The sequence below is a fragment of the Erithacus rubecula genome (assembly GCF_903797595.1).
Source record: "Erithacus rubecula genome assembly, chromosome: 6".
NCBI lineage: Eukaryota > Metazoa > Chordata > Aves > Passeriformes > Muscicapidae > Erithacus > Erithacus rubecula.
The window spans coordinates 10,936,225-10,957,735 of record NC_136688.1 but is presented as its reverse complement, the minus strand read 5'-3'; the positions used below and the strand labels follow the sequence as shown (position 1 = coordinate 10,957,735).

The 21,511-nt window shown below is 46.0% G+C and overlaps 3 protein-coding genes across 5 annotated transcripts in view; all 3 read left to right on the top strand.

The window, feature by feature from the left end:
- LOC306803435 (mas-related G-protein coupled receptor member H-like) overlaps positions 1–21,511 on the top strand; it is a gene marked incomplete at its 3' end in the record, with an annotated part of 144,361 nt that overhangs the window by 38,590 nt on the left and 84,260 nt on the right. Inside the window, exon 2 of the mRNA XM_079308840.1 lies at positions 9,478–9,578. The remainder of the gene's footprint in view (positions 1–9,477; positions 9,579–21,511) is intronic.
- The window catches only part of LOC306803429 (mas-related G-protein coupled receptor member D-like), a 46,948-nt gene that overhangs the window by 11,160 nt on the left and 14,277 nt on the right, over positions 1–21,511 (top strand). The window contains exon 2 of one of the 2 annotated variants that reach the window (XM_079308833.1): positions 10,749–10,847. The gene's annotated coding sequence lies outside the window, so the exon portion shown is untranslated. Of the gene's footprint in view, positions 1–10,748; positions 11,584–21,511 lie in introns of those variants that run through there. The other variant, XM_079308832.1, reaches the window with a different exon arrangement.
- Positions 1–21,511, top strand: part of LOC306803436 (uncharacterized protein) — a 100,395-nt gene that overhangs the window by 64,679 nt on the left and 14,205 nt on the right. Inside the window, exon 3 of one of the 2 annotated variants that reach the window (XM_079308841.1) lies at positions 13,883–14,689. In XM_079308841.1, coding sequence (XP_079164967.1) covers positions 13,949–14,689 — 741 coding nt within the window. In that variant the 5' untranslated portion in view covers positions 13,883–13,948. Of the gene's footprint in view, positions 1–13,838; positions 14,690–21,511 lie in introns of both variants that reach the window. The other variant, XM_079308842.1, reaches the window with a different exon arrangement.

Here is a 21,511-nt window from a genome sequence, read left to right as displayed (position 1 = left end):
AGCCACCTGTTCCAGCTGCCAGCTCCAGGCCATGCCATCACTGGGAATGGGGGTTAATCCCCGAGGCCTTGGCAGCTGTGAAGTGTGGCAGACAGACATCACACACATTCCCAGTTGCGGTCACCTCAAATATGTTCATGTAAACATTGACACATATTCGGGTGTAGTTTATGCCTCTGCCCATGCAGGAAAAAGGGCTGTGCATGCCAAACAACACCTAGTGCAAGCCTTTTCAGTGCTGGGGATCCCTAGGGAAATCAAAACCGATAATGGCCCAGTGTACGCATCCAAGAGGTTCCTGGAATTTCTCCAGCAGTGGGGAGTGGAACATAAAACTGGCATCCCCCACTCCCCCACAGGCCAAGCCATGATTGAGCGTGCCCTCAAAAAACTAGATGCTCAAAAAGGTCCTGGCTCAACAGAGCAGTTCAACTGTGTGGATGTCTCCACAGCAAAAGCTCTGTAAAGCCCTGTTCACTATTAATTTCTTGAATTGTTCATTTGAAAACATGAGTCCTCCTGTGATACGTCACTTTAACAGCAGTAAACAGTTAAAATTGTCTCAGCATCCATCAGTTTTGATTAGGGATCCAGAAACATGGGAAACCAAAGGTCCCCATGAGCTTTTTACCTGGGGATGTGGTTATGCATGCATATCCACTCCCTCAGGCCTTTGGTGGATTCCCCAGAAGTGGGTCAAACCTTTTGTTCCAAAAAATCCAGCTCCAGCAGAAAGAGATGAGAAGCAAGTAGCCATTGCTTTGAAAAGAAGACGCTGCCGGAAGGAAGAGAAAAAATTTTCATAAAGCAGTACATTCCGGCAGACAGAAACTTTTAATGTGTTTTAAAATGTTTGTTTTTCCTTTTAAAAAAAACCTACCCTCCACTCAACCCCATGAGGAACCCCTTCCTGGTTGTCTTCTTGTTAACACTAAACAGTTTGGCAGCGGCCTGGATCATTCCTCAATCATGTCAAAACTTTTGGGTGACCCTGGCACAGATGCTCCAACAGGAAAACATATGTCTGTCCACGGCAGCAGCAAAAGAAACTATGTCCACCTGCCTGGTAGGAGTCCCATTGAAAGCTGGAGAATATTCAGCCAGCTTTGAAATACAGAATTCCAATGAACTTCCCAAGTCACATACCATTCCATTTTACAAAAATCCTAGGCAGCAGGCTGTAATGAGTAAAAACCCCATGGACGAGTTGCTGCCCAAAGCAGCTCAGGAACTTCGAGAATTAGAGTTATTAGGTTCCTACCCAGCACAATATTGCATTCATTTTAATATCGTCCTGAAACCTACTAACACTAATGAGTTCCATCTCATACAACAATTTCATAGAAAACTCATGGACAAAAATTAGTGTAATATTTTAAACCGTATTGCAATGGACACCACAACATATTCAAATCCCGAAAGTCTCCCAAAGGGATTGTTTTTAATTTGTGGAGACCAGGCATGGGCAGGGATTCCTTCTCGGCTTCTAGAAGGGCCATGTATCTTGGGGCGGTTGTCCCTGTTAGCACCCAATGAAACCTTAATTAGTGACTGGACTCACAAAAACAAATAGGCTGACAAAATAGAAAAGAGAAGTGCTAACAATTTGGATCCAACTGTAATGCTGATATTTTTCATTGGGCCAAATAAAAAAAATAGCTGTGTCCTTGTTTCTTCCGTGGGTCGCAGCAGCCAAAGCTCTAGGGAAATTAGGCCATCTAGAGTGTTGGGTTGTTAAACAGGCAAACTTAACATCAACCGCCATCAGTTCCCTCCTAAAAAATGAGGAAATTACCAGGCAGGCCACACTCCAAAATCGTGCTGCTATAAATTTTCTTCTGCTACTGCATGAACATGAATGCCAGGAATTTGAAGGACTTTGCTGCATGAATCTGACCTCAAAAGCTCCTAACGTCCACGCTGCCCTCCGAAACATGAACAGCTTGATCAGACAAGTGAAGCAAGAATCAGAAAATTAGTTCAATGAACTGTTCAAAGGCTAGGGGTTCTCAGGGGGGGTGGACTTCTATAGTTAAAACAATTTTGTTATTCTTTATTATTCTTTTCCTTGTAATAATGGCGCTCGGGATCCTATGTCACTTAGTTTTTAAGGCTATTAATACTATAATTCCTTCTATCTCCGTAGTCATTCACATGGAAATGAAAAACGTAGAACGATCTAATACTCCCACCAATTTCAAATGGTGGACAAAATCACAATCCAAATCAAAATAAATCTAATATCTTTCCCTCACATAATAAACAGAAAACGGGGAGATGTTGCAACCCAATACTAGAGGTATAAGGAATGCTTTAACCCTTTCCTCCGGTCCCTACCCTATTCGAGCCACTTTTGAATCTTTGTTTATACTATGCAGTGGCTAGTTCCTTCTTAGGAATAGCTAGGAAGGAGTTTCAGTTTACTGCAGAGCTCCTGGTGTTCTGGGTACGTTCTCCTTCATGTTACTGACCTGGGAGGAGCTGCTTTAGGACACAGATCCCAAAAGAATCAAGATCTACCAGACAGCACTGCTGGTCTGGGCTGACCCCATTTGGCTGTAGATGCCCCACAGTGAACTAAGTCGGTGGAATATTTTCCTTCCTCCCTTCCCCATCTACTTCTTCTCCAGCAGCTGCTCTGTTCTTGCCACCCTCTCCTGGTGACCATAGTGCCCTCCCCAGGTCCTCCCTCGTCTCCCTAATCTTTCCTTCTGCCCTTCCTACTGAACAGCCCAACCTTCCTACCTTTTTCTCCCATCCTAAAATTTCCACTGTCCTTTTCCCCTGCGCATCTCACTCCTCCCCACTGAATCCTTCCACTGCTGGGAGCTGCTGAGAAACCACATGGTCCATCTCTGGATTCTCCAACCACTGACTCCCATCCACTTGGACCACAGCCAGGGCCCACATCTCACTGCCTGCCCAGTGTCCATCCATGGAGGTGACTGTGGTAGCCGAGACTGATAGCCCTGTGGATTTAATTAGCATATGCAGTTTGATAACTAAGATGCTTTGGAAGGAACAAATAGAGCTTTGAGGATTACGAGAAGATTAAGTAGCAATGTAAAGTTTGTCTGTGTGATATTTAATCCAATGAATGTAGTAAAAAAATACTTTCTGTAAATGGTATATAAGCACACGGAGCTCACAGTAAAATTCGGATTCTGATAATGAAGCATTAATCCTCATATCTTTCTCAATCATTGATAATTGGTGCTCCCATGTGAGGAGAAGGACTGGCCTACCTAGTGGCAATTGGTGAGCCCCTGGAACTGATCGTGTTGGTGAGAGAACGGCATCTGGGCCTGGGACAATCACCTGTCCTGCTTCAACATGACCGGGGAGCTGTGGGAACTGGACTATGGGACAGGACATGTCCAATGAGAGAGATGTCTATGAAACCACGCTCGGTATCCTGGGCAAGCATGGCTCTCCCACCCCCAAGCATGACTTAAGTCACTTTTATAATGGGTGTCATGCATGTTTCCCAATACCACCCCTTCTTCTATTTTTATCCTCTGCTACTGGGACTTTGTTGGCATTAAGTTCTATGACCTGGCCACTCTCCCTGCCATGAGCCAGAGATACAAATGCTTCCCGCATGGAAGGCAGTTATGGATGCAATTAAAAAGCAGGAGGGGAGTGAGGCTGCCGGTGAAGCTACCTCTGAGACAGCCATAACAACTGCTCTGGATTGAGACCTGTTCAGTCATGTTCTCCATCCCCCGTCTGCACGCCCTCCCCAATGAGTGCCAGGGTTAGAGCCCTGTCACCACCTACAGTCCCACTGCTGGATCACCAGCGACCCCAGAGCTGCCAAATGCCTACTCCCTATATGGTGGACACTGACTCTAGCACTGAAGGGGAACTTTTCAACCCCAGCCCCAAAAAAGATCCGGATTTATTCCCTAAGGATGCACCTAATAATTGGTTACAGATTAAAAAGAAAGCCCTTAATGACAGAGACTTTGATACTGTGGCAGAAATCTTTGTGGCCCCCATGTGACTAGGCCCGAGGCGGGGGAACCCAAAATGGGAGCCTTTGGGACACCCAGAAATTAAGGAACTGCGTCATACCACAGTGGAATATGGTCTGGGGTCTCCTTACTTCAGTAATATATTAAGAGCAACTTCTACTATTCACTTCATGATTCCTCATAATGTTAAGCCTTTCGCAAATCTTTTGCTCACACCCATACAATGTGCAATATTCATGGCACAATGGAAAAAAAATTCTGAGAAGGTCATAGTCACGTATGCAGGGCATGCTAACCAAGCCCTGGCTGCCCATCTAGCCAGAGAGAGAGTGCATACCAATCCTAATGGCCAAGCTGCCTTACCAAGAGGCCCTAGAGGGAATCACAGAGGCAGTTTGTCTGGCTTTTCTTAAGGTTCCTGATGCCGGGACCCCGCAACAGTCTTTCATAAATATTAAACTGGCTTCCCAGGAGCCTGATACGCAGTTTGTGGACACAGTAAAACAAACACTGGAGAGACAAATTGATGATCTGGCATGGGAGGTTGTACTCCTCAAACTGGCTATAGAAAATTCAAATGAAGACAGTAAGCGCCTCTTGAAATCCCTACACCCTAAGCCTGAGCACACATTGCTTCAAATGATAGAAGCCTGTAACTGCTCGGGGACATTAGAGCACACTGCAGCACTCACTTATCAGGCCGTGGGACAGGGCATAGCTGACACTTTTGCTGCCCTCAAATTAGTCCCAGGAAGCAGTTGGTTTATTTTGGTTGCAGATAACCTGGGCACGTTAAAACCATGAGTACAAAAATCCCAGACCCTGGATATGTGTCCTCGTTGTCGGAAAGGCCCTCACTTCACTAGTCAATGCTGCTCTAAGTTTCACCAGAATAACCAGCCTTTAAAGCAGGGACACTTCTTTCTTTCAGAGCGCAGGGCGGCAACACATGCAGACACAAATCCCACATCCTGTGCAGCAACCAGGAGCTGCTTTCAGCTTTCAACCAGCCCTGCCCCCACCCGGGCCATCACCACCTATGTGCAGCCGCCCCGGAAATTCCAGAAATGGCATATTGTCCTTTCTACCAGCCCTTGGAATTCTCCTGTGTTTGTTTTTAAGAAACAAATGGGCAAGTGGTGTTTGCTCCAATACCTCAGCAAAATTAATTCTATTATGGAGATAATGGGAGCCCTGCAGCTTGGGCTCTCCTCTTCTACCATTTTTCCTCAAAAATTGGCATTTGACAGTCATTGATTTAAAGGCTTGTTTCTTCAACATTCCTGTGCATCTTGATGATGCTCCAAAATTTTCTTTTTCAGTTCCTAGCCCAAATATGCAGGTGTCCTTGCAGCGATATCACTGGACTGTTGTGGCATATTGCAGCTAGGTTTAAAGCTGCAATCTGAAACCCAGCCAGCCTGTAAGCAAGCAGGTACCTGGGTGAGAATCCCAGCCCATCTATTGGACCCTAAGTGCAGATGTATCATTGGACAAGGAAATGAGTGACTGAGATTGTAAGTAATCATATGTGCATGCCTGGGAAGCTCACAGTCTCTATATAAGGAGAGTTCATAAGAGTAAAGTCCTTAGTCTTGTTACATGAAATTACAGGTGCCAGTGTTTCTGTCTCAGACCCGACACAAATCAACATTACAGATTGTTTTACCTCAGGGCATGAACAACTCTCCTACTATTTGCCAGTGGTATGTTGCTAAGGTTTAAATCCTGTTTGTCAAGGAATGCCTGATGTTCTTTTGTATCATTACATGGATGATATCCTCATAGCCGCTGAACAACAGGAGATCATGGAGGAAGTCTTAGCCCTTGTCACCAAAGCTGTGAGTCAGGCAGGGCTTTGCATTGCTTCTGGAATGATACAAAAATATCCTCCATAGAGGTACTTTGGATGACACATTGGAGTCCATTCAATTTCTCCCCAAAATCTACAAATTCAGACAAGCATTTGCACCTTATATGATGCACAAAAACTTTTGGGAGCAATTAACTGGGTGTGTTCCTTGATAGGAATCTCTATTGCAGAGCTGAGTCCTTTCTTTGAACTGCTAAAAGGCGACTCAGACCTTTTATCACCTGGAAGACTCAATTCACTGGCTCATCTAGCGCTGCAGGGCATTTGTGATGCTTTAGTAAGCCAGCAGTCTGCATGCTGGGCACCTGAGTTGCCTTTCCTTTCAGGAATTGGGTATCCAGCGAAACATCCCCACACTTTGATATTTTAATGGGTCTCCAATGCACCAGACCCTTCGCCTATTACTGGGTGTATTGTTTTGCCACACCATCAACCAAAACCATCAGTACCTGACATGAAATGATGCCACAACTTCTCTGGCAGGACTGGATTTTTCCCCTGTTTTCATGTTTCTTACCACCTGTCAGTCTCATAGACAGAGGGACTGAGTTACTGTTAATTCTCAAGCTAAATAACCCTCACAACGGGCCCTTGCTGAAGTGCCCCAGGTGCTTTCAGGCACTGGGGGAAGCAGCCTTAGCTATCAAAGCTGCCACTTGATACAGATCAATGGCCCCGAGGGACACGTCACCCCAGTCAAACTGTTGTATTATCAGTTGCTTGCCTTTAATTCCATAGTTTTAACAAGTTTTTTATTGTGGAACTTTTGGTACAGCTATTTAGAAATTCAAGTGTAATTATTCTTGCTTGCCATGTTCAAGTATATTGAAGGACCACAAATACAGTAAATAGTAGCTTACTCTTTAGAATAAATGGAACCCTAAATTTTCTAACTGTTTGTATGTAAGGATCAGTCTTACACACCTGACCAAACTATTTGTGTAAATTTCATTGTTTTAGCCTTCAATATTTATATCGAATTACTGTTATTAGGCCAAATTCAAATCTATCATACAGACATTCTTAAAAAAGCTGCAGCAGTTGAATTCCTGCAATAAATTCATGTTGTTACTGTCTCAATACAGTTGTTTACCTGCATATTTAACTGCTGTATGACAAACACTCAGCAACTTTTTGTAATGATAGAGTCAAAATGAATTAAGATTCTATTAAGGTTAAGTACTGTGAAGTTAATTTTTGTTAAGATTAAGTATTAGACTAAGCAAAGTTAAGTGTTATTCAATTTAAGTTCTACTATTTTAAGTTCTGTTAAGATCAATTCAGTAATGTTAACTTTAAGTTCTCTAAGATGCACTTTTAATATGTCTAAGTAATGTTAAATTTCAGTGAAATTAGTTTTAAGTTCTATTAAAATATGTTCATTTGAATTATAAGATGCAATTATTTTGATATAGAGATGAGTAATATGAAGTTTGCATGGAGCTAATTTCTGTTAAAACCTGCTTATTTAAATTACAAGACACAGCTATTTTTTGGTAGAGATAAGACAAAACCAATTAGTTAAGCTATTTCTTTTTTACTTTTTTTGCTTTAACATCATATATGCATAAATGTCTAAGAAAATATTACCTCAATTTCTTAAGACAGTTACTACGGATATATTAATAATCCTGATTATGTTGTTAATCTCATGATATGAATTCACTGACTTATTATAACACACATTATTCATAAGATATTATTAGTTTATTTATTTGCTATCTAACCATGGCACCATTGACTGTTTAACTGAAAATAAATTACAAAGCCGGCTGCTATTCGAACTTTATTATATCCTTGTATAGCTACCTAAAAGACATGTATCATTTGAAGAAACCTTACTGACTACTATAACTTAGAGGATTTTAGAATATATTAGGGAGATGTTTACAGTTAAGGCCTGGAACCTGGCCAAGTCCTAGCCTTGCTAAGTCAAGAGGTGTGCCAACAACCCAGGTGTTTTCAGCAGCAAAATTATACTTCAGGCATTTTGAATTGCTGAATTTGGACCTTAAATAGCTGGAATCCATTTTGCATTGAACTTGGAAAATCTTACATGGGAATGGTTTGCCAGCCATGACTCTAAAAGAAGGCTGGCCAGTTACTGTAGACTCTGGGTGATGGTACAGTATTTAGGGAATAGATAATGCATTGTTTTAAATCATCATTCTATGTTTTGTGCATTACCAATTGCCTGTACAATCTAATGTATTTTAGACTTGGTGTGAATTTATTGTTAATTATTGTTTTGCCACATGTTTTTTTGCTTTTTATGTTGCCTTCATGTTCAATAACAAGAGACACATTGTTTAAAAACAAAAGAGAAGGGAATATGGCCTCTCAATAATGCAATATTTATACTAAAAAATTTGAGATTAAATTAAATCAAATTTAAACCCTGGCAGAAGATTGAAAATTTACATGTGCAGAGTCAATTTCTACAAGTTTCTAGGTAAAGATCTTTAATTGAGTGTACAGTGATAAAACCTATCTGATTTACTAACCTAGGGAGAAGTTATGCATGTCTTCTATCACCAACAGGTGCAAAGGAGTTACTTGCTTGTCTGAATAAACATCAATCATCTTCAAAAGGAATGAGGCCAGGAGAAAAGAAAACTTACTTAATTGCCATCCAGCCACAATTTCAGTGGTACTGGCATTCACAAAGTGACTGTTAATTGTCCTCTTGAGTTGTGTGAACCTGCATTAAAATGAAAAATGGGAATTCATGGCTCAGTTGTGTTTCCTTGGGTCAGGTCAGGTTTTGGCAATGATCCCAGACCTCTTCCCAGAAAGGCAATTATTTCTGAGTAGTAACCAGATGCTTCACCAGCACTGGCAGCACTGGCACCATTCCAGTGCCACCAGCATCCCCATGCTGCTGGAGGGACAGTGACCCCTTGTTGCAGTTGAGATGGACATAACACACAAAGGGACTCGCCGTAACTTCAGAAGGCTTCTTTCCCTTTTCATTAGAACAGCATGCTCTCTTTTATACACTCCACAAAGTTTACACTTTATTCATGGGTTACACTAGATCAACACAACGTTCATTGGTGCAAAGCAGTCTCCACCAGTGTTTTCAACTAACTTTCATAAAACTTTCTAAAAATACTTTTCCCAGCTGCTGCTTTCTTCTTGCTTATCTTCTTCTTCTTCTTGATCTCCATACCAATGGCCTTGGTAAAATTCCTTTCAGAAGTTCACCTTATCAATTAACTCTCTCTGGCTCACAGACCAGCTGTCAGCCCTTTCCACACCCCTCAGGGAAGTAAAATGAGGAATGACAGGAACTTCTTGGGAGGGTGAAGGCTTCTGGAGAACAGCCATTGTACAGGGAAGGAATGTAAGTAATCTGGAGCAAGTGAGGAGACATTTGCAAAATGTTTAATTTGGAGCTTTTGAAAGAAGTCAGTTCCTCTACAGCTAAAAAAAAAAATCCAAAACATAAACAAAAACAAAAACCAACCAAAAATCTCCCAGACAATTAACTCTGAGGAAGTGAAACTGTGACTTAGCCAAAGATGCAATTTCTAACTCCCCTGTGATTCCAGTGACTCTGGGAGAAGAGCACCAGGACAGAGCACAGAGAGGACCTTCTCCTTCTTCGTGTTACTGACCTGGGAGGATCCACTTTAGGACTTAGATCCCAAAGGAGCAAGAGGTACCAGGAAGCATCACTGATCTGCACAGACCCCCTTTGCTTGCTGCTGCCCCACACTGAACAGGTCAGTGGAAGGTTTTCCTTTCTCCCTACCAAAATTTTCCCGCCTCCAGCAGCTGCTCCCACTTCTGCCACGTGCATTCCATCTGTATATTGCATTGACATTGGCTGAAATAAACTTTCTAATACAATGGGAAGCATTCAGAAGCAGGAATTCTTTACCTGCATGGGACACACAGAAGGATCTCTGCCTGATCTGTGTGTTTGGTGAGACTTTACAGCAGGGGTTTTATCTGTTATAACCACACATAGACATTAAAAGGTTTTATCTAGCACAAGTCTATAATTTTCCTAGATTTTCATGTATCAACCTCCTGCTGGAAGTACTTTCATGATCCTGGAGGGTCATTCAAAGGGGTCTCTGGTGCTCGTATTCAATGACTCCTACAATATTCAATGTGATCGTGCCTTGAACTTTTCCTTTGGTCATGTGCTTCTTGTAAAAGAACTTGCCCCTAAACCACTGCAGGCCTCTTCATGTGTTTCTGTTCTGACTCCAGCCACATTTATCATCCTGTGAGCACACTGGAGCTGGGCTGTTCTCCCTCCTGGGTCCTAGAAGCCTTTGGCCAGGAGCAGCACAGATACTGCCGGGGTCCCAGGTGGAGCAGGGAAGCAGTGGGAGTGTTTGGGGAAAACAAGCTCTGGGCATTCTCCATCATTGTCTTCACTGTTTCCACAGTAATTTTCCTGTGTGTGTCCCAGCTATCTCAGCACTGCCGAGTGTCTGTCACATGCATGAACACTTTCAACCTCCTGCTCTGTGCTCCCTTCATGCTCATTTCCAGCACAGTCCTCTTCAATATGGTCATGCCTGGCTCCCACCAGCAGCAACCCGAGAAGATAGACATGGTTATCTGCTGCACTGTGTTCCTCACTCTGCCCCTCAGCCTCTAGAATTTACTGCAGGAATTTGGCTATACCATTTTCTCTCCCCAGGTTGTTTTTCTGCTCATCTGCATCCACAGCAGCATCAAACCCTTCATCTACTTATTGGCAGGGAGCTGCTGGAGGCGCTGCTCTGTGGGGTCACTTTGGCTCTCCCTCCAGAGAATCTTTGAGGAACCAGAAGAAAGCCCTGCTAGAATCAATGATCCTGCCATGGACACTGTACTCTGAGTCTGGTGATTCCTCCTGCTACACTGCTGAGGGACACTGGGACTCTGGGTGGAAGATTGAATAATGAATAAATATCCACAGTGTCACTGTCCCTGTGCTGGTGCATCCCCTCCCCCTTTCCAGGCTACACTGGGATCTGAGAAATGCTCCTGAGGCATCAGCTTTGTGGAGCAGCCCCTGGCTCAGCTCCTCTGCAGCTCATCAGAAACACCCTCTGCCCCCAGGAATTGCTGCTATCCAACAACCTCCTGGGTTTTATGGACAGCCTTGGAAATTATTCCACTTCCCTGGATGTCACAGCATCTCTGTTCTCACACTTTCACACAAAGTTGCCAGCCCAAAGTGTGGCCAGGATGAAACATGGTTGGGACTGAAGTCCATCTCATGGGGCCCTGTAAAGAGCAGTCCAAAAGGAGACCCTTGGAGCTCTCCTGGGCCTCAGCAGCTCTGACCAGAACCTCCCTGGGAGTGGGGCCTCTCCCAGCCGGGATCTCTCCCGTTTGCTGCCCTCGGGTGATCCCTGAACGCCGACGGGTCCTGGGCCGATCCCCCCACTGCTCGAGGCTCAGCCCTTGGCACAGTGAGGAGATGCAAACGGATCCACAGGGAGCATTTCCCTGCCTCCAAGGGGAATTTCTCACAGGGACCTTGCACTGACTCTGTGTGCACGCATGAGTGCATCTGCCATGGCAAATGTGGGAGCACTGCTGCTCTCTCAGGTGTTTTAGTACCTGAGACATCTGAGTGAGTCAGCCCTGTAAGCCAGGTTAAGTCATGAGACACCTTTTCAGCTAAATGGTGTTAAGTGTTATTCCGTGGCTAAATTGTTAATTTTAAGGTGAAAGAGCATGAATGTCTGGGAGAAGCAGAGACACTGCTCATGCTCCTAGGTGGAGCAGGACAGGAGCAGGAGTCAGGGGAACAGGCGACCCCGGGGCAAGGTAGGGCAGATTGTCAGTGGTGTGGAAGGGTAGGAATGTTCTCGTAGGGACTGGAAGAGTTTGAGAATGGCATGGATACTGCCGATCCCAAATATCCTGACTGGAGGGCAGCAGGGTTTGATGGGCAGCGATTCAAGGCAGGGAGTGAACATGGGATAGGATGAGATGGGATAGGATGGGATGGGATGGGATGGGATGGGATGGGATGGGATGGAATGGGATGGGATGGGATGGGATGGGATGGGATGGGATGGGATGGGATGGGATGGGATGGGATGGGATGGGATGGGATGGGATGGGATGGCATGGCATGGCATGGCATGGCATGGCATGGCATGGCATGGCATGGCATGGCATGGCATGGCATGGCATGGCATGGCATGGGATGGCATGGGATGGCATGGGATGGCATGGGATGGGATGGGATGGGATGGGATGGGATGGGATGGGATGGGATGGGATGGGATGGGATGGGATGGGATGGGATGGGATGGGATGGGGAGAGAAGGGGGATGAGTATTGGGAGTGATACTGAAATCAGCCAGAATACACTTTCTAACACAATGTCCGGCATTAGAAAGAAGGAATTCTTTACCTGCACAGGACACACAGAAGGATCTCTCCCAGATCTTTGTGTGGTGAGACTTTACAATGCGTTTCATCCATTATAAACACACATAGTCATTAAAATGTATTTCTTATCTATTCCATAAACTTCACTTTCGTAGGACTAATTTCCATGGATTCACCTCATCCAGAGGGGTCTATGGTGGTTGTATGCACTGAGTGCTGTGATTAAAGGTGACCTTGCCTTGAACTTTTCCTTTCCCCCTGTGCTCTCACTTCTTGTTACAGAAATTCCCCCAAAAACCACTGCAGACCTTTTCATCTGTTTCTTCACTGGCTCCAGGCACGTTTATCATCCTGTGTTCTTCTGCAGAGCACAGGGGAGCTGGGCTTTCCTCCTCCCTCCTGGGTCCCAGGACTCTACAGCCATGAGGAGCAGAGACACTGCCGTGATCCCAGGTGGAGCGAGGCAGGATTGAGGCATTAGGGGGAAAAGGTGTGCCCCGGGTACGGTCTGGGGTGTTGGAGGCACTTTTGGAGGGGTCAGGAGGTGGCCAGAAGGGAGCTGGAGGTGATCTGGATGGCGGCAATCCCAAGTGCCCTTACTGGAGTACTGCATAGCCTGACCAACTGTGCTTGGAGTGAGGGAGTGTCTTTCTTCTGGGAAACCTGTGGGATGAGATGGGATGGGGTCAGGGTGGAGATCAGGGTGGGGATGGGGATGAGGTGCAGGGAGTAGGATACAATGGGTATAGGCCAGGGAGTAGCTCAGTTTTGCTTCCTTGGGCTGAGGGCAGGTTTTGGCAAACAGCCAGGAGCTCTTCCCAGAATGGGAGTTGTATCTGACAAGCACCCAGCTGCCTCACCAGCTGGCTCCCAAGCATTGCAGAGCCACCAGCACCACCAGCATCCCTCTGCTGACGAAGGGAAAATGACCCCTCAGGGAAGAGAAACAAAGAATGTTAGAAATCTGTTGGGAGAAGGAAGGCAGTTGGAGAATAGGACACTTTGCAGAGAAGGAGTGTTTCTCATGAGGAGGAAAGGAGGAGACATTTGCAAAATATTTGCAAAATATTTCATCTGGAGCATTTGACAAAGTCACTTCTTCTGGAGCAAAAACATCTAAGTGGAACTGTGACATAGCAAAAGGTGCAATTTCTGACTACCCTGTGACTCCATTGAGTCTGGGGGAGTGAAAGCGGAACAGGGCACAGGGAGAGCCAGCAGGACAGGAATGGGGAGCTCCTGGTGATCTGGGCACTTTCTCCTTCATGTTACTGACCTGGGAAGAGCTGCTTTTGGACATGGATTATAAAGGAGCAAGAGGAACCAGGAAGCACCGCTGATCTGCACAGACCCCTGTTACATGCCTGCAGCTGCCCCACAGTGAACAGGTCAGTGGAAGGTTTTCCTTCCTCCCTCGCCCACCTTCCTCTCCTCCAGCCGCTGCTCTGTTCCTGCCACCCTCTCCTGGTGACTGCAGTGCCCTCCACATGTCTCTCCTCTGCTCTGTACTTTCCTTCTGCATCCCCTGCTGAATATCCCAACCCTCTCATTTCCCTTTCCCAACCCACAATTTCCACTGCTCTCCTCCCCTGCACATCTCACTCCTCCACACTGAATTCTTCCCACTGCAGGGAGCTGTTGAGGGGCTGTGTGGTCCATGCCTGGATTCTCCAAGCCCTGACTCCCATCCACTCTGACCACAGCCAGGGGCCACATCCCATTGCCTGCCCAGTGTCCATCCATGGAGGTGACCACCATGTCCCCATCTCCTGCCTCACCCACTGAAGGGGACAATTTCTGTGGGATAGATGTCACCAATGTGGCCATACACAGTGCAGCACTGCTCATCTGCCTCTGTGGGCTGGCTGGGAATGTGGCTGTCCTTTGGCTCCTCAGCCTGGAAAGCCGTAACTCTGCCATCTTTCACCTAGCTATCACTGACTTCCTTTTCCTTCTCTTCACGCTTCCCTTCGCCCTCATATTTCTGATGGAGGACCTGTCCTGCTCTGTTATCATGCCCCTGACATTCAAGAGCTTCCTTTTCCAGCTGTCAATGGTCTCCTTCTACTGGGCACTGTTCCAACTGGCAATCCTCAACATCAGGAAGGACATGATCTTTCTCTTCCAGCTCTACTGCCATTGCGACCTTCTAGAGCACCTGTGGTGGGTGCTGGAAAGTGTCCAAGAATGGGCCGTTTTGTCTCTCTTCACTCTCATTCCTGTGCTGACATTTCTGTGCCCATCACATGAGCAGAAGCACAGCCAGGCAGCTCTCATCTCCATGTACATCGTCATCCTGCTCCTCTTTCCTGCACCCGTGGTCATTTCCCGAGCAATCCTCCTCATTATCGCCAAGTGTGGCTCTAGGAGGCAGCACTCCAAGAGGCGAGACATCGTTATCTTCGCTATTGTGCTCTTCACTCACCTCCTCATCTTCTGCAATTTCCTGCAGCAGCTTGGTTACCTCCTTGTGTCCTCCCAGGTTGTTTTCTTGCTCACCTGCATGCACAGCACCATCAAACCCTTCATCTGCTTCTTGGCAGGGCGCTGCTAAAGTCCCTGCTCCATGGGATCCCTCCAGCTCTTCCTCCAGAGGGTCTTTGAGGAGCAAAAGGAGCAAACTGCCCGCAGAAATGATAACCCCAGGGACCCGGGGGTCTGAGCCTGTTGACCCCTTCACTGCTCTGCTGAAGGACCTTGTCACAGGTTTCCTTGAGTCACCTGATTAATAAATATCCATAGCACCACCCTCTGTAAGAGCTGGTTCGAAGTTTCTCTGATCTGCGTCACAACCATCATCAGAGAATGAGAGTCCAGGAACCCCACAGCTCACTCTGGACCTGAGTTCTGGCCTGGCTTGCCAAGGGACTGTTTGTAGCTGTGCCTGGTGCTTGCCACGGTATGCTGCTCTCAAGCAGGGTACTGGTTATTGCGCCCTGTTCCAGCACCTGTTTCTTGGAACAACGATCTCTGTGTACAATAGTCCATAAATCTCCCCACCCTTTGGCCAGAGGCCACTCGCTTTGGAAAAGGACTATAGAAACTGACTTTCCTAAAGAGACTTTGAGATCTCTTTCTCCCCAACGGATCAGAGACGCATCTATCATTGGACAACATGAGGATGACGTCCCTTCTGTTGGTAGCTATATCCCCATCCTTTCTCTCTCTCCCTCTCTCTCCTTTTACTTTGTTTCCCTTACTTCTTTTTTTTTCTCTCTCTCTTATATCGCAAACTGACTTGCTGGCATGCAATAAACTGCACTGCTGCTTGCTGCTGAATAAAACCTGAGTCTCTTGCCTTTTTTTTTTCACCCTGGGGTCAAACGAACCATCACGACTCTCGCTCGGGTTGAGCAGATCTTGACATTAAACTGGAGTCACAGACAGGATTTCGGACAGACAGAAGGGTTGCTGGTTGTGTGTAGTCTGTAACAGGGGAAGGATGTCTTGCCTCAGCCACACCTAGCTGGCCACCTTGAAAGGAATGAGCCAAACTAGAAAGCAAGGGGGGCATTTCAGATTTCCCGCAAACTGCACACGCCTACATGAAAAGCATTTCTAGACTCGTTTGAGGGTTCTGTCTTCAGAAATTCACAAAAGATCTCTTGGTGCAAACAGCAGAACTGTGCTGTTTTTGTTGCTTATTGCAGTGTGTGTATGTGTACTAACCTTCCCTAAAGTAAGGGGAGAATATTGCACAGACTGGTGAGTGAGTGTGTAACTCTAATCTCTTCACCCACCCAGAGAAGAGAGGGGCTGTAAACAGCTGTACACAGTGAAAGCTGAGTGTGTAACTAAGTGCTGACCTCCCTGGAGTGGTTTTACATTCCCCCTTGTAAATAGCTGAAAATCACAGTGCAAACTGTGTTGTTGTTGCTATTGTTGTTACTGTCATTGTTTTTTGACTGCTTGGGATCTTGAAGAGAGAAACTGGTTTTTGTAACTAAGGTAGTACCTCCCAAGCAGGGTAGTCTCTTCACCCACCCAGGGAAGAGAGGGGCTGTACACAGCAAAAGCTGTGTGTGTAACTAAGTGTTGACCTCCCTGGGGTGGTTTACATTCCCCCTCACAAAATGCCTGAAAATCATAATACAAAGGAGAAAGCTGCATTTTTTGCTTTATTAGCTAAATATAAAGCCAGACCCTCCCAAGGAGGGGGAAGAGTGGGGGCAAGAACTGGTTTAATTTAGAAAATGTGATTGATAGGATACAATCTTTACAACAGGAAACAAGATTCAAACTGGGCAGAAATAAGACCATTTTCTGTTCAATTTTGGGGGCTTATCTTATGGCAGCTATAGAAACTCGCCTTAAGCAAAGAATTGAGGAAGAAACAATTATTTAATTGAATCTCTACAAAATATAGTGGAATTTTTTCAAAAACAATTAAATGAAGAGAGGAATGACAATCATATTTGGAGGGATGACATTCATTCTTTAAGATCTGCCCTAAAAAAGAAACACACCTACACTTTAGAACAAACTGATTCACCACAAGAAACAGAGGAGAAGGAAATTGTTCATGTCAAACAAATCTATCTGGAAAAGGAACTAACTTTGATGAAAAATTTTGAAGAATATTGTTGCCCTAGATTGAGACTTGTAATTAAAACACAATAGGATTATTTCCATCATGAAGATTTAGACCTACATATATCCTCTAAACAAACCCCATACACAACTACTGAATTAGCTAAGTTAAAAAAGGAGTGTGGGTGTTGGGGGTTGAGTGTTTTTCTGTTACTGTGTCAATTGAAAGAATTTTTTCCATTATCATGCCAATGGAGCTGGCTGGGCTACACCCAGGATATCTGATGAGTCCAGACAAAGGGGTGGGTGGGAACGGCTCCCGGAGGGGCCTCTGAGGCTTCCGGGAGGGCACTCGCGTTTCCGGTGAGCTCGGAGGAGGACGCCTGGGATCTTCAGCCACGCGGCCGAGCACAGCAGAGCCAGACCCTCTGCGATCACCTGCCCTGCATCTGCCCTGTTCCAGCCTCCTGCCTCTGCGGACACAGCTGATCACCCGGACACACACGGTGAGCGAGGAGCCGCTGCTCCAGCCCGTTCCCACCCGGGACCGGCGTGGCCGCTGCCGCCCCTCCCCCCTCCCTCCTTCCTTGGTTCCCGCCATCCCTTCGGCACATCCGGGCTCTGGACTAAGCACAGAGACAGCATGCTTGCATCTAAAGGGACTGACACCAAGTTATCTATTTCGTTCTGTTAGCAATTTTAACTGTTATTGTTTTCTGCTTGTACAGTTAGATATATTAGTAAAAGAGCACTTATTCCCACAAACTTATCTCTGCCTCAGAGTCCTTGATTCAAACAATTATAATACTTGGTGGGGGGGGGGGGGAGTGGAACCAAAGTCTCTATTCCAAAGGGAAACTTCTGCCCTTACTGGCAGACACCTGTCCTTTCAAACCAGGACAGTGGGCGACTCCCTCATAAGTCCAAAACAGAATATGTATTTTGAGTGTCTCTCACTGGGGGAGACCGTATTCATTTATCAGAACAAGAAGCTAGTGGGTACTGGGGCCATGTAGTTTTCTTGACAACAGGAGATAAACGCTTCCCATGGTTTTTAGCTCAGCATGCAGCTTATTGGGCGGGGGGGCTTAACCCCTTGGAAAGGGGTAGCTGTAGCTCTAACCGGTACCCCTGAGCAACTCCTGGAGAACATTCAAAAAGCTACCTGCTTGCAAATGATACATGAAAGAAAATTAAATATTGGTTCTGAATCACCTATGCAATTACTGGTAAAGTCTGAAATTATGACTCCCTTAAATCATGGTCTCCCTGAATCTCTTAAACGCACAGCAATTCTCCTTCAATAAACCAGAAATAAGCCGTTGCAGCTATTTCTCCTGCAGATATATTTCTTGGGAATTCAAGCCAACAGTTTAGTTCCATTGACTCTGGGTCCAACCACCCTTGTCCCTATGATACCCCTTCTCAGCAGTCTTCAGGTTCACAATCTAGTTCTCCTGCCACTGACCATAAAGTTTGGACATGTAACAAACAAACTCCCTTTATATATTGTGTTGTCACCAGAAAAATGTTGGGAATCATAACTTGGACCCCAGCACCAACAACACTGAGATCAAAAAGCTGTGCAGAGACAAATTTACTGACTGCTGGTATAATTTTACCTTAACCAAATCAATCTATGCAACATGTAACTGGCGCAATGACCCAGCAGATAAGTCAGACTTGAAAGGTCTAACTTACAGATTCAAAATAAACGCTATGTCAAAACCCACACTGACTGCATGTGTTGCTAGGGGGGAGGGGTGGATTTGCCTTAGGGAAGAAACATGAGGCGGGGGAGTGGGAGGGGCTCTCCCATCTCTGGGAGCTTCCCTGTGAGCTGCTGGAACAATCAGAGAGCTGATTTGGTTATGGACAGCTAGAGAAACCAATGTAAAGTTATTTTGCTTTTACAAATCACAGTGGATAGAGTTGGCTAAATATCTTTCGGCTTCCAGCCTTGGGAGGTATGGGGATCTCTGGCTGGGGTCCCAGCCCGACTCCGGGCTTGGCCTCAGGCCCAACCCGGCACCCCGGCCCTGGTTCTGCAGGGGGTCCAGCTTGGTGGAGGGCCTGGCCCAGTCGCATGGTCCCAGCCCCCCGACCGCATGGCTCCGGGAGGCCCCGGCCCTGGCCTTGTGGCCCCCGGCTCCACATGGCTCCAGCACCGGCCACATGGCTCCGGCATCGGCTTTCCATTGGCAGAAGAGACCTTCAGCTGTCCATGTGGCTTCTTCACGATCTGGATTTTAACTTCTTAAAGCCTGGATAAGTTTCTCGATCCCCTGAGCTCACCTGAATGAGAAGGAATAAAGCATGGAGTCCACCAAAGTCAGCAGAATGAAAATAAAGTTCCTGATGGGAAGAGATTGAAAAGATGAAACTGATAAGTAGCTGAAAACCTTTTTTGTGTGGGGCTATGAGGGGATTGTGACTTCACTAGAATTCCTTTAAACTGTGAAATATATTTGGGGATGTTTGGGGTGCTTGAGAAGAAGACGTTTTTGCCTTGGGGAAATTGAGCTCTCTGTTTTGGGAAAGAATATGAACAGAGACATTTGATAGAGAAGGAGATGAAGAGAATTTTGTTTTTCAGCAGCCTGCCTTTAAAAGTAGTACCCCATGTGTGCATCGTAACCCATAACACGGCTCTGGAAGGACTGTGTAAATGAGAGGAAAATCCATGGTTCTGTAGGTCCCGAGTGGATGCAGACTGTGAAGGTGAAAACACCCGCTATGCCTAAATCAAAAACGGGACTTTTCTTGTTTAAGTGAACTGAAATGATTATTTAACTAGATAACTGACTGAAGTGTTCTCTGTATGTTGTTGAGGAATGTGGAAAGAATAGAGGAGGGAATAATCTAGGAATCTTATTCTGAATTCGTTTTGTATTATTAATAAATTTCTTCTTGTATCTTTTAAAGTTTTAAGCCTGCCTTGTCTTTACTCCCAAATCCTATCTCTAAAAGAAATTAACTATATTAAAATTGGCAAAACCCAAGTCACACCGTGACACTGCAGTTATCACATACCATGGTGTAAGCATCCCTCTAGTGTTGGATGACAAACACGTTTTCCCCTCCTTCATGATAACACAAGGTGATGATGTCTCAATAACACACAGATTAATTGCCAGATTCCTCATTGAACCTGTACACAGACATGGCACAGGACCCCACGGTAGTGTTCTGCTTTGTGAAATCCAAAATCAGAATTGTTGGTTAAACTCAACTGCTGTACAATTCTCCTATAAAATCATGTGTGGTAAAAACAATTCAAAATACTGGGGACAACTTGATGTTAATGTTATGACACCTACCACCTAACTACCGGTTATGATGAGTGTCCTGGTTTGAAAGGACAGGTGTCTGCCAGTAAGGGCAGAAGTTTCCCTTTGGAATAGAGACTTTGGTTCCACTCCCCCCCCCAAGTATTATAATTGTTTGAATCAAGGACTCTGAGGCAGAGATAAGGGGGTGGGAATAACAGCTCTTTTACTAATATATCTAACTGTACAGGCAGAAAAACAATAACAGTTAAAACTGCTAACAGAACAGAACAGATAACTTGGTGTCAGTCCCTTTAGATGCAAGCACGCTGTCTCTGTGCTTAGTCCCAGTCCAGATCTGCCGAGGGCAGACAGAAACGGAGGCAGAAGGGAGGGGGGTGGGGCGGCAGCGGCCACGCCGGTCTTGGTGGGAACGGGCTGGAGCGGCAGCTCCTCGCTCACTGTGTGTGTCCGGGTGATCAGCTGTGTCCGCAGAGGCAGGAGGCTGGAACAGGGCAGATGCAGGGCAGGTGATCGCAGAGGGTCTGGCTCTCCTGTGCTCCGGCCGTGTGGGCTGAGGATTCCGGGCGTCCTCCTCCCAGCTGAGTGCCCTCCTGGAAGCCTCAGAGGCCCCTCCGGGAGCCGTTCCCACCCATCCCTTTTGTCTGGACTTATCAGAGACCCTGGGTGTAGCCCAGCCAGCTGCATTGACATGATAATGGGAAAAATTCTTTCAATTGACACAGTAACAGAAAAACACTCAACCCCCAACATTATCCACCCTGAATTTTTTCCATGCCAACATGCTACATCATATTGAAACCTGTAAATTATACACACACATGTAGTTACAGGCACAGTATCATAGATAGTTCACCCTAGAACAAGGTCCTCTTGGGGTATGCATCGGGTCTCTTCATCCTTTTGCATCACCCACCAAGTGCAACCTGGTCCTTGAGCGAAAACCACCCCACGAACAGGATTGTCTTTGCTGGAAGCAGAGTTCACCCAGACAGTTTTCCCTAACATACCTCTCAGGTGTACCACTGGAACCTTATCTCCATCTGCTGCTCCCAAGGGCTCTGACTGGGCAGGGCCTGCTCGGTTAGTGGAACCTTGGGTATTCCCTAACCATGTGGCCTTTGGTAGATTGATCTCCCAGTTCTTGAAAGTCCCCCCACCAAGTGCCTTTAAGGTGGTTTTAAGCAGACCATTGCACCGTTTGACTTTCCCAGCCACTGGTGCATGGTAGGGAATATGGTACACCCACTCAATGCCATGTTCTTTAGCCCAGGTGTTTATAAGGCTATTTTTGAAATGAGTCCCATTGTCTGACTCAATTCTTTCAGGGGTACCATGCCTCCAGAGGACTTGCTTTTCCAGGCCTAGGATGGTGTTCCGAGCAGTGGCGTGGGGCACAGGGTAGGTCTCCAACCATCCAGTGGTGGTTTCCACCATGGTCAGCATGTAGCGCTTGCCCTGGCGGGTCTGAGGCAGTGTGATAT